General features: G+C 39.3%; 1 protein-coding gene across 7 annotated transcripts in view; it reads right to left on the minus strand.

Moving 5' to 3' along the window:
• PPP3CA (protein phosphatase 3 catalytic subunit alpha) overlaps positions 1–17699 on the minus strand; it is a 190338-nt gene that overhangs the window by 21368 nt on the left and 151271 nt on the right. For all 7 annotated transcript variants that reach the window (XM_068681840.1, XM_068681839.1, XM_068681836.1 and 4 more), the window contains exons 7-9: positions 13645–13722; positions 11693–11787; positions 1986–2111 (exon numbers count right to left, since the gene is read on the minus strand). In XM_068681840.1, coding sequence (XP_068537941.1) covers positions 1986–2111; positions 11693–11787; positions 13645–13722 — 299 coding nt within the window. The remainder of the gene's footprint in view (positions 1–1985; positions 2112–11692; positions 11788–13644; positions 13723–17699) is intronic.

Consider the following 17699-nt stretch of genomic DNA (forward strand, 5'->3'; position numbering starts at 1 on the left):
CTGATACAAATGTCATTATTGGTAAATTCAGAATATGTTCAGCTTGCTAACTTTGCAACTCAGGCATGCAAAGGTCAACATCAGGCTACCCCTAACCCCAGTCCATTTGGAAATGGCAAGAGTGTGACACTAACCAGAGAGCACACAGAGTGAGAACAGCAAGGGAAAAAAAAATCACAACCAAATAAATGGAATTCAGAGATCAAAAGCCAAAGTTATGAGGTAAAATGTGAAATCATTAGCAGATTGATAACAACTGCACTAGATCTACATGTAGTAAGCACCATTAAAACTGTTACCTGGCATGTGTAGACTCGCACTAGCTACACAGGCTCAAAAGTGTTTGTTAAAATTCTCTTCTGTGACACCTATGATGTTTGAAACATTAGAAGGGCAGGGCAAAGCCATATTTTCCTAAATTAGTGCAAGATTTAACATTTTCCTTTGACAGTATTAGTGGAAAGACTTTCGACACTAAAATTGACCGGTGTTACTAACTGCTTTCTACCTTGGCTGGCCTTTGAGGAATAAAAAAAAAATCTATAAAAGAAAAATAAAATGCTGTGTTGAATGTTGACTCTTACGGCCAGTGAGTTTTGTTTTGCAGAAAAAGGGAGAACACTAATTTTACCTCCTCTTTCCCTTCTTGGGGCTTCAGAGTTTCCAAGCAAATGGTAAGAAAGTCTACTAAGACAGGATAAAAAATAAAAAAAAGACCAAGGAGGAGTGTTCATGGCCTTGGGATCTCGCTGAGTCTTGGCTATCCATTCTGCAGCCTCACCTGAGGAGGTTGCCTATGGGAAATGACCTTACAGAGCACCTTACAGAACTGCATTGTGTCTGAGAAGAGGCTTGTCCTATGAACAGGGCCTGACTGAATTTATGGCCGAGCGAAATGAAAGCGTTTTATCTGCCTCACAAGTCTGAAACATGCATCAGCATGGATTATGTAATGTCTCCATTAGTGGAAACAGCTGTCTCTTCTCTGTTAATCCCCGCTTTATTGTCTATCTGTTCTGTTCACAGAGGCCTCAGGCACGTCACCAGCAGCTTTCCTGGTACAAAAGAGTAGCTGCAAACAAAGCTGGTCATGACTGCAGGTAAGAGCCATAGCTGGCTGTACTTCCAGTTGCTTATTAAGAGAGAACTGTTTTTCCAAGCAGCTTTTATGAGTTTATTATAGTTCTCTGGCAGTAATTGCTGTTGCAGCAACGTACTAAAATGGATGGATCAAAGCAAGTCTCATCTCTGGCCCCGAATAAAATGACTCGGGGTTTAAGCAGTTTGCACTATGTATTCATTTAATATGTTCGACTAAAGTCTTTTTCATGCCTTTTATGTGCTTGCCATTCATAGCATGAAGTTGTCTTCAGGCAAGATCAGGAGCATCATGTTTCAATAAAACATCAACTATGTTTTAGGGCGAGTCTTCTGAGGCACCATGCACTCTGGGTGGAGACAGGGCTGAGAAGCAGATTTTCCTTCCAGACATCCCTCTGCTCTCAAGGAACAGTAAACCAGAGCGGGTCTTAGCATCACCAGCTCCGTATTTACTGATGAAAAAGCAACCCATCAACATCTTATCGAGGCAGGTCAGCGAGCTATGGCTGTAACCATGATGTAGTGAAGTCTGATGTGCTGTCCCTCAAGCAGTGAACAACATCCATGGGAATTCCCCAAAGCTTATAAAGTAACAAGCAGTAAGAATTTTATTCAGTGAATTCACCTCTGGCCTGCACTGCCATAAAAATCTATTTCCACTGCAGAAACAATATCATAGCCTGGAAAAAGTGGAAATCAAAAACATGACAAGTGTGATTAACCATTGGTAATTGCTTGTCCCTATGGCCTGTTTCTTCCAATTTGTCCTCAAAAGCAAATGATCTGTCTTCAAATTATTCTTGTCAGTTCAAATACACTGGGCCACATGCACAGTGACTTGCAAACCATTCTGCAGCTTCTGTGAACACGGCAAATTTACCTACCTTTCTCACCCACAAATGGCAAGGACCAGGTAAACACATCCATGAAATTTGGAAGCCAGTACGGATGCGGGGAGCAGTTGAACTGTCTGATATTCATAACGTTGTTTTCGTATTTCAATACTGCAGCTAAAACGGGGAAAAGAAACAAAAGAGATGTCAGCAACGTGTACGACTCACTACCAGACCAGTAGCACTGGTAGTGTTCACAGCCTTCTGGCTCCAAAACTGGCTTTCAACCACTTGACCCAGCAGCAGCACTTGACCACTAGTTACGACAGGATACAGCCTCAAAGAAGTCACAAGTCATTTCCAAGCTGAAAGCAGTGTTGTCAGCTTTCCCTTGTACTAATTTGCATTGTTAAGTGAATTAATAACTCTTTGAACAGACGCGAACAGCGGCTCTAGGATCTGCCACCACAAGGGAATCAGGCAGACTTCCATACCACACTTATCTGAGCTCCTCACAACCACACTGGAGATAATAAATGAAAATGTTTATCATTCAGATTTTGAATGCTGCTCTTTCAGAGAACGTTTTCCACATATCTCATTCATGGTTAACGTACAACACATGATACTTTCTTCTCACATTATTCAAGCTCTATGCACATGAGACTGCGTCCCCTATCGTACAAACACATAATAATATGAATTTTAAATGCTACAAGACAAATCCTTGTCTTGTCAACAGAAAAAGGAAAAAAAAAAGACTACACCTGTTAACGGGCAGAAATAGAGGTATTTGTGCCATAGCTACAGATGAGCTTTTTAAAGCACCTTGTCAAGTTCAGTGCTTACTCGTGATAATGGACTTCAGGTTCATACCTGAAACAGGACCTGATTGACCTGAAGTTGTCTATCCAATACTCAGAACAAAGTAAAAACAAAGTGTCACAAAGGACATGAGTAAAAAAACAGCTAATTGTTTCCAGAAGAGACCATGCGGTACCCAGGCCCAGTGCAGCTGAAAGTGTGATGCAGGAGGAAAGGCACGAACAGTGCTTGGGTATTATTAATATGGCCAAGAGTGCAAGCAAGAGAGAGAGAGGAAACATCAATTTGGCTAGAAAGAGGTAAAGTAATAACAATGAAAAGCAACAGATGACATAAAACAAAGTCTACAATAAACCTAGATAACTGCCCTTATCAAAGCTCGTTTTCTGAAGCATGAAGTTTGCCCAACATTATGCTAATACCATGCTCCACAGCATTTCTAGACTTCTGTGCACTTTGAAATTATTATTATTATTTTTTAATAGCTGTAATTATCAGATTGCTGTAGATGACTAAAACTTCAGGTCATGTATTGAGACCACCTGGAAGAGCACAGAATGGGGATGGGTGCAACAGGTGTTTGGATCACAGGTCTGTTTGTTGGCTTTAAAATAATATATTGAGGGAGAGCTTTCAATAATATGGGGTTTCAATAAAAATCACCGAGCGCTAGATTTCTGTTGTTTGCTTTATGGGCTATCTGCCCCCACTTGGGAAAGAGTAAAGCGGTAAATCTTATCCTTTCCTTCTCCACTCCTTCAAAATTTTTATTTTTATTTTTTTTTTTGTCTTCTCACAAAAACCTTGATAATCTTCTTGTAAAATCTTAATAATGCAGTTGAAGACTCAAGCCGGTAATGGCATCTCTAACATAACTAGCGTATAATTTAATTTACAGATTGTGCTTTTTAAAAGTCAGTAGTTTCTAGAATTATGCACATGCACAGAATGAATGTTCTGTATGGATCTGAACAGAGCCATTTATGAACAGAAGAGAAAATATTTCTTTGTTCATGGAGAGAAAGGTAATTTTGAGACGACCATCTAAAACCAAAAGGGACTCGTAACTATCTCCAACACAAATAAAAGTTCCTAAATAATATAGGTACAGGACTGCAGACAAGATTTTTGATCAACATGGGAGTAAGCCAATACATCTGAAGGTTACATCCCCTGTAAAAGGTGCTAGTGCCTTACATTTTTATTACTGGAAAAAAAGAAGTGGGTTTTCAGTTTAAAAGACGGCTCAATGGACTTAAAATCAAGTTTGCTGGTCAACTCACTACTAGAATCTACATATAGCTGTGAAAATAACATAATTCCCATTCAGGTGCTTACCCTCACATAAAAATTACTTCACTGTGTTCTGCTGTTAATGACCTGATCCCGTCACGATTCTAGTTCTGTAGCTGTAGACAAGCTGTCATCAAATACTGGCTATGCTGAAGACAACTTGCTGCATGTGTTGGACAACACATATGTAACTTTATGTAAATAGGCTTTGATTTGCCTTTTGAAGCTCTGAATTAAGCCATCCAAATGAAAACTAGGAACCCGTGACCCTGGGAACGATCCTCCTCGGCTTTAGTCAAAGAAAAATGACTCAAAGAAGAAGCACGCATGACAACACCATCATAAACGAAACAGCAAGAATTAAAAGTATGTCAGAAACATACCACATCAAAGATACAGATTAGAAGATACAGCATGCCTTGTTTTCCCCTTTCCACCTGCCTTTGCACTTGTGCCTCACCTAGGAGGAACGCAGTTAACAACCAGTACGGGCAATGAAGTTGTATGACTGCAATGTGCCAAACACTATAGGAGATGCCATGTATCACAGCACTGACTGAAGGGGGTGAACAATCAATTTAATTATTCATCTCTTTCCATTGACTAAAGAGTGTTTCAATTCGACAATAAGCTTTTTTTTTTTTTTTTGTACTGCACTACATTGTCGGTTAGTGCAAAAATTCAATAGCTTGCTAAAGGTCTTCCATTTTGTGGCTGATTTGCTAACATTTACATGAACTTTTGCCAAACACCCTTCATTTAAATAAACCACATTTGACTCTTGCCCATTCAATCTCTTTTGGCAGCCGTTCTGCTTTTCAGTAAAAATGGTTTAATACTGGTATTAGCAAAAATGAGAGAACTAGTATCAATGCTCTTAATATTTCCATCATTTTTTGGCTGAAATTACCTAGGGCAGATCAAAAATCATTCTCCTTCCATTACAGTGACACAATTGCATAATAAAAATAAATAGCTTGTGGCTTTATAGCAAAAATGAATCAAAACCACACAAAAAGGACTATTTAATGGATGTGAAGATTCATTTAGGAATAAAACTTCAACTTCATCATCTTAGTGAGTAGGTAGAGGTTTTTTTTCCTTTCCACTATTTCTTCAATTTATCATCAAGTTTATTTCTAAATTATGTGAAAGTTGAATAATTCAATTTTATAAGATTTTTTTGTTTGTTTTAATTAACTAGCCTCTAAAAAGGACCGATCTGTAAACAGAACAGTTGACAAAAATCAGATTAAATGGTTTTAGGGCTTTTATTTGGTTGGTTGGTTTATTTTGAAGGAAGATAATTTATTTTGAGATTACTATAAAAAAAGAATCTTCACACCATCTTATTAATTTATCTACCTGTATGTCTTACTAAAGCAAGTTCCAACAACAGTATTTCAGAAACTTTTCCCCTCTGCAGATGACCTGTACAGGTCCTCCAACGACTTCAAGAGCCACTTGAAGGAAAATAACACTGTACAATAGAGCAGTGTAATAACAAAGAAGGACATCTTCTAAAATTACTCTACTCTTAAGAGAATAAAATAAGGTAGGTTAGACACCAGTGTCACAAAAGCTTTTATGAATTTGTAATTTTAAATCTTTATACGTATAATGTAGACAAAAAAATTTTTATTAAGTAACTAGCATGATGCTTTGTAGTCAGAAGAAGCAAGTGTTAGCTTGGGAAAGAAAAAAATCCTTCTCTCGTATAACAGCAGTTTCTCTGAGGTTTTCTGACCCCTTGCTTTCTTCTAGTCATAGCTCTGTTCTTTCTCTGTTGGCTCAGAAAAGGTTTGGGTGTTTCACCTCTTCTTCATTCTGAAGTCCACATTAATCCGATGCCTAAGTAGCTACAGGAGACCTCAAAGGCCCTGAAGGAGGAGGAATTGCTTGAGGATTTTATGACTACGGGCCACATGGTTGCTTGTTGAAGAGATAAAAAAGTGGGATGGGTTCCTTTGATTATGAAACTGGTAACTGAGGAAAACCCAACTCTCTTAAACATTAATTTCCAAGTTTAGTTGCTCGTTACCCAGTCCCTAAGCTTCTCTTTCTAAAGCTGTACTCAGATGCTAGCAGACTAAGCCACCAGTAAGTTTTATAGTCTATAATCACAAACCAGAGCAAGAACCTTATTTTATTATTCCTAAACAGCCACACACATTTTAATGTAATTTTGGTACTTGCTCTTGTAAATGAGTTTTAGAAGCCAATGTTTTGTAAAGTGAAGATGTGCAGATATCCCAAATGACATTATACCTCTTTTCCAATGCTTGTAAACTGAGATATCGGATGCTGAAATCACATTAGAATGAAATGAAACACTAATGCAGCAGACAAGGGGCATTCGTACTGTTTAGCTTTAAGCATTTTACCTTGGTACCTATGGCTGGACACACAGGTGGTGAAAAATAGGCAGGTGAGAAGCCTCCTTCCTTCAGCTAGGAACAGAGACAGCTCTTCTAACCTTCTCAGGGTCAAATATAAGCACCTGGTGCCACCTGAGATCCCCTGGGGGATCTCCTTGGCCTCCTTCTGTTAAAGATGAGCCTAGATCACTCATCTCATGTCAGACCTGTCAGAACTGAGTGGATGTCAGATCCTTCTGGCATCTCAAATGGCACTTTAAAAGCCTATATGTTGGGAGCTGAGTTAAGGCCTTAGGCAAAGTTAACAACATTAAACGGTATGACCTGTAGTTCAGAATCACTCAAATACATTACACAACCTGCTGCAAGTACTGCTGCATAATTGTTCAGTAATTGAAAAAATGTCCGTCAGAAGAAAACAGTTGAGCACGGCAGAAATATTAGCCTAGGATGAACTACATGTTTTTAGGTAAACAACCTCAAAGTGATTTTCACAAACGAGTTAACTAATTTCCCCATCGTTTTTTCAGAGCACCCATCCTGCGTTTAGGAAATAAAAGCAGTGAAAGGTCTCGACGTCTTTGTGTTTAGTGAAGAACTGCAATTTCTGATTCAGTGCCAAGTTAACTCCGGCACTAGCTGCGCTCTCTCCTCCAGCAGAGTTGCCAAGTAACCACCGTGCTTTCTGCCCGAGACAGGTCGGGGAGAAGGGCTAGCAAAATGCTTAACGGAGTTTAAACATTGTCAAAGGCAAAAAAAAGAAAAGCCTTACAATGCCAAGGTAATGATGTAAATAACACAACACCGAAGCAGGGCTAATTGCAGTTGGGAAATCTTCCCTTACAGAAATCAGAAGGTTTTTATTTTACACGTACAATTGTGTCTTCAAAAGGAATAGTGCCACAGCATTCAAGATTTTTATCAATTGCCCACAAAAAAAATATTACTTGTAACAAACGTCTCTGCGTTGGCAATGAGATGGCCAAGATAGCCCAGCAGGTTCCTTTAAAAGGTTTTGTTTCCACGAGGAGGCCTCGTCACAAAAGCAGTGATAAAGCATTCAAGAAAACTGACAGGGCCAACAGAAGGTTGCACAGCTTTTCGTTCTCCTGAAGTGCTGTTATTTCTCAAAGATCACCTTTGCCTTCCAGGTACAATGCTCTGCCTTTTTCCAATACGAAAATAACTTTCCCATCAGATTCGTTTGCATCAGGTATATTTCTTAACGTATATCTACAGTATCCCACATGCTGATACTTTACACGTGCTTCACTGATACGTTACTTATCGGATTTGTTAACAAGCACACCAATGTACATCTGCTCTTGATTTTTGTAGTCTTCCAAACCCCCCTCTCCCTTGCATATTTCCTTTGTTTCTTTCCATCATCTGCATCCTTTCAGCAGCAGCACATGTACTTTGAAGAAAGTTGGAAGAGACACCGCGTTGTTTTTTTTTCAATAGCTTTGGATTCTCTGGTGGTTATCTCGTCGCTGTGAAACCTAATCGTTTAAAAATGTTCAAGAGATAATAGCCTGCGTCTTTAGACAGCTAGTTAAAATTGTTCACTCAGCCAAAAAGCATGCACATACATGCATGACACTGACATGACAGCCAGACACTGCAATATTAAGTACTGGCAATAATTTACAAATAAATTGCCTGACTCTCGAGATCCTCTCTAAAATCTTTTTGTTGTTGTTGTGGCACAAAGAGCATTACAGCAAGCCCTAATTAAGGCAGTAAGAGACACTAAAAACTGAAATGTGGGGATGAATGTTTAAAAATTGTACAAGGCCAACACAATGCAGTACCTTCTGGCAACCTCTTGCTTTGTTGCTATGCAGAATTCCTCCTGATGATGGGCGCCCTAAAATCTAGAGGTAAATCTGTACTTATGCAGCTTTCTCAAAGTTTCTTGACCAGTACAGCCTTAATCTGAGGCCTCAGAGTCACCAGTAACTATCACAAAATCAACTACCACAATCAGCGGGAAGATTTTTGATCCTCTCCAACAACTGCAGTCTTAGAAGATAATCAATGTACCCGTATTTCTTGTAAAAAGATTTAATAATTATCTTAAAGTATCTTTTCCTTTGTGACTTCTAATAATATAATGCACAGAGGTTTGAGAAAGCTATGAAACAATGAACAGAAGCTCAGAAGTTGCCAAAAACGTATGTATACATTCCTCACCTTTGCCAAATGTTCTTCATTATAATGAATATGGAAGGCATTAATAATAATAATGAAGAAGGATAGCGTAGGAAAGAGGAGATGCACTAGACTCCACATATCTAGGTCGTTTCTGAGTCTTTGAATACTCTGAAAGCATCTGTCTCCATTAACTACAACAGGAACCCCTGACAGTAGCCTCCCAATTGAAAAAACTAATGCACGGATGTGGGTGGGCTGGGGTTGTGGCAGGACCAGCAGCCACATGACAGATGCATTACTGCTCACGCAGCCTTCAAGACGCCGTGGCCAGTAACCAAAGGGATACAGAAAACTCCCTTCAATGCCAGAATCCAGGCGGTCCCAGCCAAATGCATATGCAAAGGGTCCGTAACGGTGTTATTAACAGCAGATATGCTGAACGTGGCCTTCTTTGGGTACCTTATCTCAAGCTACTCCTGCTGAATCTCCTCTTGCTCTAGTAATGTTCCCTATCTACTACTCTCTGAGTGATTATCTGAAGCCAGTGATAGCTCTCCAGTGAGGATTGAATAAACTCTTAAAGCTGGCAGCCAAGCTCAGCCCTTGAAGTGCTCCTAAGACACACAGAAAAGTATATGTGCTTTAATGGGTATCAACCTAGGATAGCAAATGAGCATTCTTAGCCCCTTGCAGCTTTTAATTTCATTTCATTTTTTAAGCAACACCATATTTAAAAATGACCCTGGAACACATCATTCGTATCAGTGGGAGATGGAGCCTCTCATGAATTTATGTAGGGTTATTTTACTAGCTCGAGTGACAACCAGAAGCATACTAAGAATGTATTCTAGAAATGACAGGCACTTACCAGTAGGACAGTAACTACCTTTCCAAAAACTGTCAGTAACTGAAAATCCAATGATTTGGTTTAAAAATCAATCAGGTTCTGCACCGATGCACAATGAGTCAGCTACAGCAATTGTTCTGTAACACCTCTGCACGGACAAGCCTGCCTTCACTTACTGAAACCAGTCTGTCTGTCAGAAGCTGTGTTCTTTGCTAGTTCATTTGCTGCAAATCAAGGAAGTCAACAAGTGGCCGTTTTTTGTTTTGGTTTGGTTTTAGCTGATTTAGGGTGGCAGAATTTTTCTTTCTTGAACGGGGAAGCAAGCACCCAAACTCTACCCAGATGAAGATGCATGAGTAAGATGCAGCATGAAAAAATATGCATGATGTACTTTATAAGCCAAGAGACAGTGCAATCAGTCTCATGAAATAACACATCTAAGACTTCTAATGAGAGAAAAGGAGGCAGTCAAACCGAACAGAAACGCATTAGAAATCCAGTAAAGGTCAGCCTCTACATTTACAACAAGTGATACATTAAAGTGGCACAGCAGCACTGCTCTCACACTGCTGCAATCTTGCCTGAGCTCACTCAGACCAGATAAGCCCAGCAGCGCATCCAAACTTCACCTGTGACCACAGACAGTCATTGCCTCTCAGGAGCTGGCCATGAGCCTTTTACCAGGAAAGAGTTTTCACCAGTTTTAAAGCCTGCCCGCCACAGCAGAGAACCTGCGACAAGTGAAATGACTGCTCTGAAGCAGAGAACACAGAAAGGCAGCTCTTTTTGCCACCCAAACTCTGTGGTTTAAAATTCAAGATTTTGAATATTATAAATCATTACTTTATAATTAACATTTGCTGACATGACAAAATCTTGTGTTGTTCACCCGTTGCCTTCACGTGCATAGGACTGCCCTCACGTATTATGAAACAAGAGGCAAATGCTTTATGTCAGATTACTTCTACAGACCTGTCATCGGTCTGTGCTCTACCCAAAGCAGCCAACTCAGAAAGTAAACACACTTTCCACCAAGAACAATGATGCTGCCAAGAAAGTTAATGCATTCCTTGTCTCATTCTGCTCTTCTTGTGTTGCTAACAAGTCCCTATACTATTTACTTTTACAGAAATAGCTACTGAAAGCTCTACTTGGATGGTGTTTTTTTTTTTGTTTTTTTTTTCCTCATTATTTTTTCCGCAAGTTAACATACATTTTGAGAACTAAGCGTACAAAATCCATTACCTAACAGTGAACCATCTGAACTGTTTTCTCCCCATGCACACAGTTCATGGAATAGCACCTTTTAGGTTAAAAGTTTTATAATACAGAATGGTGCCTGAGAAAGCTTTCTTTTGGAAGAAAAAAAAAACAAAAACAACATAAAACTTACTCCCTTTGCAGGCAAGTATCCAAATTAAAAATGTCTCTGTTCAAGAAAGATTGATCTCTCTGCAATGAAAGTGCTTTCAATAATACCACTGGGAAAAAATATTTTCCTTTTCTCACAAACACAATAACGTTACCTTTACTAGGAATAGGAGAAAGGAGATATTATTGCTCATTTCAAGATATAGGAGGGCAGATTTATTAGAAAGCTTCATTTTTAGAAACGCTTTTTTTTTTTCCAGTTCGTTAGAGAAGACTTTGAGAGACGCTGCAAGCATTTGTATTTAATGGAGTCTTTATAGAGTGACCAGTGACTGCTAATTCATGCAACAACTTATTTTTGGCTAATGGTATTTTATTTCCTACATAATAGTTTTCAAATGATTAATAAACAAAACACAGGTATTCCACTCCTTATCCACTGATGCTGTCAATGTTTGTTAGCTGGGTAGAGGGTCTGTGTGTACAAACCCCTTTAATTTTAAGGGGAGGAGCAAGGGGACAAACGATTATAAGGAGCAATGGACTCCAAACACCTCAACCACAGCATTTCATAATATACTTCTCTTAGTTAATAGAGCTGTTCTTAGTTTTGTTTCCTGTATAACGTTTATTTAATGACTTGCAGTCAAAATACAGAAATATCCTAAGGCATATTCGAATCTACAGTATATTCAGAGGCATACATCTGCCTGTAATAAATTTAATTATATTTGCATTATGTAATAAATTGAATGGGCATGAGCTAATAAATAGAGGAAATAAATGGATGTGAACTAATAAAGAGAGAAAGAAGAGAAAAAGAAAAACAATGTAAGAAATGTGAGTAAAGTACAGTCTACTGTATATTAACAGAAATTAAAGCTTACCTTTGTTATTGTATACATCTAGATAGTTTGGTGCTGAAAAAATTGTGATTAGTGAAGGGAAGCCTGTTGTTTGGCTTTTCCTGTACATACGATACCTAAAGGAAAGAGAAGGTATAAAACTAGTAAATTACTGCACTGGGTTTTACAAATGCCAAGACAGAAAGCATGCATATGTGCTTTTTAAAATCGCAAGAAAAGAGATTCTTCCTGCAGATTTATTCATTATTTCCACTTGGAGTGGCGAGGGAACCACACCATACTCAAAAGCACACCTCTGTCTGCAATTTAGCATGGCAGAGGTTGTTTTTTTGTTATGGGTTTGCTCAGTGCTCATCTCCGGAGTCAGGTGGCCTGCACACGTGCACACCCTGGGATGCTCCCAGCACTTTGCCTTCCACAGGACTGCGACTAAAGGCTCGCACCAGCACGTGCCTCAGAGGTGAATGATGTACTGAAGGGAAGGGCATGTCCTCCCGTGACCTCCCAGCTGCTTGCCCTTCTGCAAGTGGAAGTGAAGGCAAAGCCAGGGTAGAAAGCACGAGAAAGGAAGGGGAAACAAAGGGTCTGATATTTTCGGTGCTATATCTAATCTAATTTGGTCTATTCGCCACCTTATTAACGCCTGCATATTTTCATTACTTAACCTTGCTGCCTTTTGTAAAATAAAAGGCTTACTGGTCCAACAGAGCAGCGTACAATCGGTCAAGCATTAAAGCTGCAAGCAACTGGAAGCAAAGCAACCAAGAAGTACTTTTGTCTTACTCAGAGACAAGTAACACTAAATACTCCTTTTTACTCCTCAGTGACAAGAAACTGAAGAGTCTGGCAACTGTCCACAATAGTTGCACTGAAACCACTGTACAGCCTCCGTGCAATCCCTTCTACAAAATTTTATTTTTCACCATTTATTGGAAAGCAATACAATAAAGATGAAATTTCATTACCCTTGGGTATTTCATGCCAGTTATTTTTGGCAGAGTAATAGATTGCTTTTAATTGCATTGAGGTTTTTAAGTATGTGATAATTCAAGCATTCAGAACAGCTTTTCATATGCGCAGTGAGTATCGACCTCATTCCTATAATCTTGTTACTTTATCTTTCATTACTCTTCTGATTGGGTAAGGTTTTTACCTCCAAATAATCACAATAAACACATTAATAATTTATGCAAGATATGCAAAACTATTTATTCAGGTACCAATCCTTCATTATAATCTCACAGGTTTGGTACATTTCCCCAAAGAGTTTTTTTCTTTTTATTTATTTATTTATTTATTTATTTATTTATTTATTTTAAGTGGCAGAAAAAAATGTTGTCTTTACACTGGCAATAGTTTCATGACCAAACTATCAACAACACCCAGTACCTGACCTGGGTTGTTTTTGCACACAAGTATCTTTAATAAGACTTAAATTCATTACTGATGCTCCTGCACAAAAATAATTTGTGGCCATTTTGAGTTCCCTTACGTTATTTTCTTGCTAAAATGTAAAACCAGCAGGCCCAGAAGTTTCGTTCATGTACGTATTGAGAGAAAACAGTTCTGGCCATCAGAAGCCAAATCTCTTCCTAGGCATTGGGGCAGTCTGTGCGTCAGAAGTCTCAGCCACACTTGCAAAATTTCTTTTGCTGAGCTGAATTAGTTTTCCCTCCAACACTTGGCAACCAAATCACTTTGGGCCACTGCATGCCACTTAAAATCGCTAAGGCTAAGTGGGATATATGAGGATTCATTAAGTCCTGTAACTCAGCAGCAATCACGTAGAAGACTGCGCATTCTAATGCCAGTGTATGCTTTTGTATCTTTAATGAAAAGCAAGAGCTGTTGCAAATTAAAATTAAGTTTCCCAGTTCACTCTCACTCAGTTACTCTTTCTTTCCTTGCCATGTCTGACAACAACGAGCCATTATTCATTATTAGTGCCCCTCTCCCTCTCCACACACACTTACCCAGCATCCTGGGCTTCATGAGCTCGAAGTATAGATAACAAGTTATTGTGCTGGAGGAATTCACATACAGCAGGGTAACTGTTGGAAGAAAATAACAGCACCTGTTATGGCATTATCAGAAGCACCACATTTAGCTCTAGCTTTCAGAAAATGTTTCATCCAAAATGCATCATTCATGAAATCAGCCCCTGCTCTGCTGGCAGATTTCTGTAGAGACAACACTAGAAGCAGTACTTTTTTTTCCCCCACCCCATAATTGCATGGAGAGGAATGCTGTAAAGTTGCAATTCATTACAGTAATCACCTTGTAGCTTGTGGGAAATTTCTTCCACTGTGCTTCACGATTCAATGAGCTCAGAAAAAGAAAAAAAAAGCAATACAACGGTTGCTTGCAACAAACAACCTTGCACACACTAACTGCAGCATACACAGGCTGCTTACGGACACCAGATAATGTGGTATGTGAGAAGAGTAGGAGAAAGAAAGGAGAAAGGCAGAACTGCTTCCAAATTCCAGATTTGTGATCTTCTGAACATCATCTCCCTGGTAAACAAGGATCATCTTTCCCCTTAGCAACTTCAAATGTAAATTGCATGACTGCTGAAAACCCCCAAAGCCTGCCCATCAAATACATCCTCCCAAGGCCTGTTCTCCTGCATGAATGTAAACAAAACCATTAGATGAAACTATTAGATGAAACTACAAATTCCTCTGTCATGATAATTTTCACTGCACATGAACAGTGTTGCTTTCAAAGAAAAATTAGGAGCCTTTTGTCACCACCTCTGCACCACAAAACCCATTCGTACCATTAAAGACACTGACCACGAATGAAAAGCACGTGCAAGAAAAACACAAAACAACCTGTATGCAGTTTTGACAGCACAAGTGCAAAATATGATTATTTTAGATATTTATTTAAAATTATACCTAAATAAATGTTACAGTACTTGAAATCACTCCATATTGCTGCTTTGTAAAATAAGTTGTTTACTTCTGTAACGACTGTTTTCTTCTTGCTTTTAAATCGCTGATGACTTTCCATGTTCAGGGACAACCAGCACGATGGCCATCTATCACCTCAAGCCAGGAAGCAAAACATCTCTTCTCCTATCAGTAGTAATTTAATGCAGAACTGTCCTGGCTTCCCCTGTCAGAAGCCAACTATAGCAAGAACAAAACAGGACTAAGAACATGCTTGTAAAAAAGTAGAAGTAGCAATGGAATAATAAAAAAAATAAAAATGCTTCACAGATCTGACAAATCCTTATCAGGCCTTTTAAAGGCATCAAGGATGGGAATGACTTTATCCAGATGACATCTCATCTACAGGCTCTTCTCTTTTTTCCCCCCTTCAGGTCAATTCTATGCACTTTGTTTTGCTTTATGAAGATTTATTTGTCACCCTTGAAACCCAGCAATCATTAAGTTAAAACGCTACATCTTTCACGATCGTTCATCCTGGCAGGGAAGCGGGCACCCCACGAGGTAGCAGACAGCCTCAGTCCAAATCCCAGCACCTGCTGACCCCACGTCTGAAAGGCACTTGTGAATTTTGCCTTCCTCGTTGGCAAAGATCCAGCACGGTACTGGCCCCGTGCTCACAGGAGCTTAAAGAAGTCGCGTTTAAAACATTAATCCTGGGGAGACGGCAAGTGTTACCACCTCCTGTCACTTGCTTTGTTTGATTAATGCTCACATAAAGACAAAATTCCGTAATAACCAGGTAAGAGCGCTAGTGTGCTGTGTCGCCCTGCCCTCAGCAGTGCTTCTCAGCACCAGCAGATGAGCCATTTGTGGAATCAAGGCCAGAGATTCTTCCAGCTTGCCATTATCAGGCAGCAGATATATCCACGAGACATATTTTCCTGGAATGGAAGCCCAGGACATGGCACACAGATGTTACAACTCCCTCGTCTCACTGCTGGACAAGCTGGAGAGCAAAAATCAAACCTGCTGCAAAAAAAAAAAAAAAAAAAAAAAAGCTGACAACAAATGATGTAAACTTCACAAAACAGCTCTGAAATTTCACCTGACGGCTGAAGAAAAAGCAGAACAGGCCCTGCATTAACATCCATTCACCGTGTTATTTTCCAGTATTGATTCAACATCTCCTGTAGTTCAAATAATAGGAGAGGCGGAAAGGTTTAACAGAGGAAATACAAGGTGTCGGGGAAGACACCAAGGCATCTCCGCGATCACTTCTGTGCTGGCTCTGCAGCACAATGGGCTCACGGCATGCCTGTAAGTAACACAAACCAACCTGCAGAGTATCTGGATCTCTACGAGTAACTCACACACAGGTATCACGTTATGGGGCTGTACGTAGCATCAAAGGGACTGCTACGAGCACACTATTTTGCTGCACCTTAGGGGCAAGATGCAGTCATACAGCAGGAGCACGGTTAAGCAAAATACCTAAGTAAAAGCTGTTGTTAAATATACTACGTTTAAAAAAAATAAATCTCAACCAAACATGATAAAAAAGACCTGCTGTCCCTGCCATGATTTCATGGGCCACCTTCAGAGCCTGCTTACAACCGCTTAACAGCTCCATCCATTTCTCACTACATGCATGAAAGAGATGAAAATTCATGAGAAAAAAAAAAAAAAGCATAATCTAATGCCTCATCTTTCTTCGGTTTATCCAAGGGAAAAGCTACCATTCGCTTCCAACCTTCCTGCACATTTTGAAGCTGAAATGTTCTCTGTAGCTAGAGCCTACAAACCCACTCAAAGGATACATTGCTGGTTCCAGATGTGGCCCACCTCCCGTATATTCTCAGACACAGGTATATGGGATTGTCTAAAAAGATTGGAAGGTATAAAATAACTTAAAACTCCCAGATTAGATAGGGAACCGCAGTGATCTCAAACGCTGACAGGCTGCCATTCAAACCCCTGGCAAATGAGATCTCATTTGCATACATTTCTCTTCATAATTAATTGTGACTAAATGTAGACTTATGGTACATTTTGTTTAGAAATTTTTACATTAACTTCTGAAAACTGGGGTCTATAATGAAAAATCTGATAGACAGTTGATTATGTTCATTATCAGTGCAGCTGCTCAAAATGTCTAGACTTTTTTTTTCCTATGGTATTCTTTTCATCCAGTGTTAAGTACTGCTTTTAAAGAAGATATAATGAAGTGGTAAAAAAAAAATGCTTCTAAATAGGTTCTTCTTTTCATTTCAAAGTAGAAAAGTTCTTAAAAAAATATCTTTAATTATCTTATTCTTTACACACCCATGGAAAATAGACTTCTATTAGCAGGATTTGGCTCTTTTTCAGATTCCATAGGGTCTACTACCTAGAAGGACAGAGAGGCCAAATAGTGCTCCATGCACATAGAGGAAAATTGGGCTGCCTTTTTTTCCTGCGAGTGAAGCATGATAATACTCCTGTTACCAAACCTCAACCCCACGAGCAGTCTATCTGAACATTTTCGTTAAAAAAATGCAAAGCAACTCTCAGACTTTTTTTTTTTAGCTGCTTGCTGAAGTGAGGGCTGGGGAGAAGCAAAGTTTTTAGCTGCATGCAGCTGTTACAAACGCTTCACCAGTTTGACAAATACTTTGTAAATATGAGTTTGCTCCTGCCTAAATGTGATTTCATGTTAAATATCCTTCAACACAAAATATAGAAAAAATTTACAGTAATCCAGAGAAGCAAATTCAGAGATATAAAATATGAAATCCTGAAGTTCTGGGACTTGGGAGGACCGGATCTCACAGCCTTCAGACAAACAGCAGCAAGCCCTGGAAACTGCCAAACAACCAAAGATTATGGCAAAGGTTAATAGAAACAAGCTTCTGCAGAAGAGATTTGCCACTTGTATTCTTGAATTATCTTTTTTTCTAATTAAAATTGCTGGATTTTTGAATCTTTCTTATCAAAACGGCCCTCCTGTAAGCAAATCCCCAACTTTTCTTCATGATATTGCTACCCTTTCCAGAAAGCCTCTCCTCCTTGCCCTGCTTTGCAGAGCCCAGGCTGTAATTCAGCTGAGCCAGAAATAAAACAGTTGGCCAAGAGAGAAAACAAACAAACAG

The sequence above is a fragment of the Anas acuta genome, chromosome 4, assembly GCF_963932015.1.
Source record: "Anas acuta chromosome 4, bAnaAcu1.1, whole genome shotgun sequence".
Classification (NCBI taxonomy): Eukaryota; Metazoa; Chordata; class Aves; order Anseriformes; family Anatidae; genus Anas; species Anas acuta.